This window comes from Hippocampus comes, unplaced genomic scaffold (assembly GCF_001891065.2).
Source record: "Hippocampus comes isolate QL1 unplaced genomic scaffold, H_comes_QL1_v1.1 scaffold194, whole genome shotgun sequence".
Classification (NCBI taxonomy): Eukaryota; Metazoa; Chordata; class Actinopteri; order Syngnathiformes; family Syngnathidae; genus Hippocampus; species Hippocampus comes.
Window position 1 is genome coordinate 1 of NW_017805828.1, and position 1,351 is coordinate 1,351.

The following is a 1,351-nucleotide window of genomic DNA, read 5'->3' on the forward strand; positions in this document are numbered from 1 at the left end:
GATCAGTTTTGGGAGGAAAGGTATTCACCCAAAACTATTGCAATCATCCTAAAAAGAAAGACGGATTAAGGGTCGATCACACTCTCAATGGTTGTCTCTCAGAATATATAATGTTCAAGGCTTGGATTTAGCGGATTTGGATCGCAGTTTGCACCTCATCAAAACACATCGAAAAACAAAAGAGCAAAGCTTCCCTGGACTTTGCGCATGTGTGCTAATGCTTGCATAACCTACACGCGTGGAGTAGGATGTCGAAGCTAGCTCAGTGCGGTATTTAGCGCGGTAGCTCACAACGGGCTTCGGCTGGCTACTGCCGTAGCTAAACACGTTACAGAGTTGCTATGAAGTCAAGAATCATTTTCTCCATGGCGGTGAATAAGACACACTTTTGACAAAAAACTTTCTCATGAAGGAACTGAAGGAGAAGTCATGCTAATTGCCAAGCTAACTAAAAACTGAGACGGAAATCAAGTGCTTGTGTGATTCAGTCCACTTTTGCTAGAGGTCTGGTTGGAATCGCGTTAAAGCAGAACGATCCAAGCACATCACAATATCATCATTGATTCTGTTGTTGGCCATTGGAACTGGAAATAAACTTGTCCTATACAGAACATGGTGACCACAACCCTTTCGATGGTCCTAACGGGCTGCTGGCTCACGCTTACCCGCCGGGCCAAGGCATCGGAGGAGACACGCACTTCGATGAGGACGAGCACTGGAGCAAAGATTCATCAGGTCGTTGTCCGACTTAGAAGTTGGAACATTTCATGAAAGAAAAAGATGGCAAAAATATGAATGTGTTTTGTTTTTTTTTTTTCCGACATGCAGCTTACAATCTGTTCATCGTGGCAGCACATGAGTTGGGCCACGCCCTCGGCATGTCGCACTCCACAGACTCGGGCGCCCTCATGTACCCCATCTATTCGTACGCGACAGGGTACCCTCTTGCCGAGGATGATGTTAAAGGCATCCAGGCACTATATGGTAACGACTCCATCATCAGTCATTTGTTTCTTGCTTCCTCTTTTTTGAACCATTTGATTTCTTTCCGAAATGCAGGCCCCAACCCAGACCACAAGAAAATCAAGCCGAAGCCAGACGCCCCTCAAAAATGTGACCCCACTTTGAGCTTTGATGCTGCTACAGAACTCCGAGGAGAAACCATCATCTTCAAAGACAAGTGAGTCCATGCGCAAACAGACTGAATATTCTCAGGGCATTATTTTTATTATTATTATTATATATATATATTTTTTTTACGAAACCTAAATAGATCCACATTATATATAAACGTCATTAATTGCATTATCTCTCTCTCTCTCTCTCTCTCTCTCTCTCTCTCCTCACTTTT

The 1,351-nt window shown here is 43.8% G+C and overlaps 1 protein-coding gene across 1 annotated transcript; it reads left to right on the top strand.

Annotated features, from left to right (window-relative positions):
- The first annotated feature begins 6 nt into the window (after nucleotides 1-6).
- On the top strand, nucleotides 7-1,207 carry LOC109526198 (collagenase 3-like). Its single transcript, XM_019887310.1, has 4 exons — nucleotides 7-20; nucleotides 610-735; nucleotides 829-984; nucleotides 1,060-1,207. Exons 3-4 carry the CDS (start codon nucleotides 879-881, stop codon nucleotides 1,182-1,184), a joined length of 231 nt encoding a protein of 76 aa, XP_019742869.1. The 5' UTR covers nucleotides 7-20; nucleotides 610-735; nucleotides 829-878; the 3' UTR covers nucleotides 1,185-1,207.
- Nucleotides 1,208-1,351: the final 144 nt, after the last annotated feature.

Bases quoted from the DNA above. Each gene is read 5' to 3' on its own strand.
- LOC109526198 (XM_019887310.1), top strand. From the start codon at position 879: ATGTCGCACTCCACAGACTCGGGCGCCCTCATGTACCCCATCTATTCG. The intron at 985-1,059 runs GTAACGACTCCA...TCCGAAATGCAG, and splicing joins AGGCATCCAGGCACTATATG to GCCCCAACCCAGACCACAAG.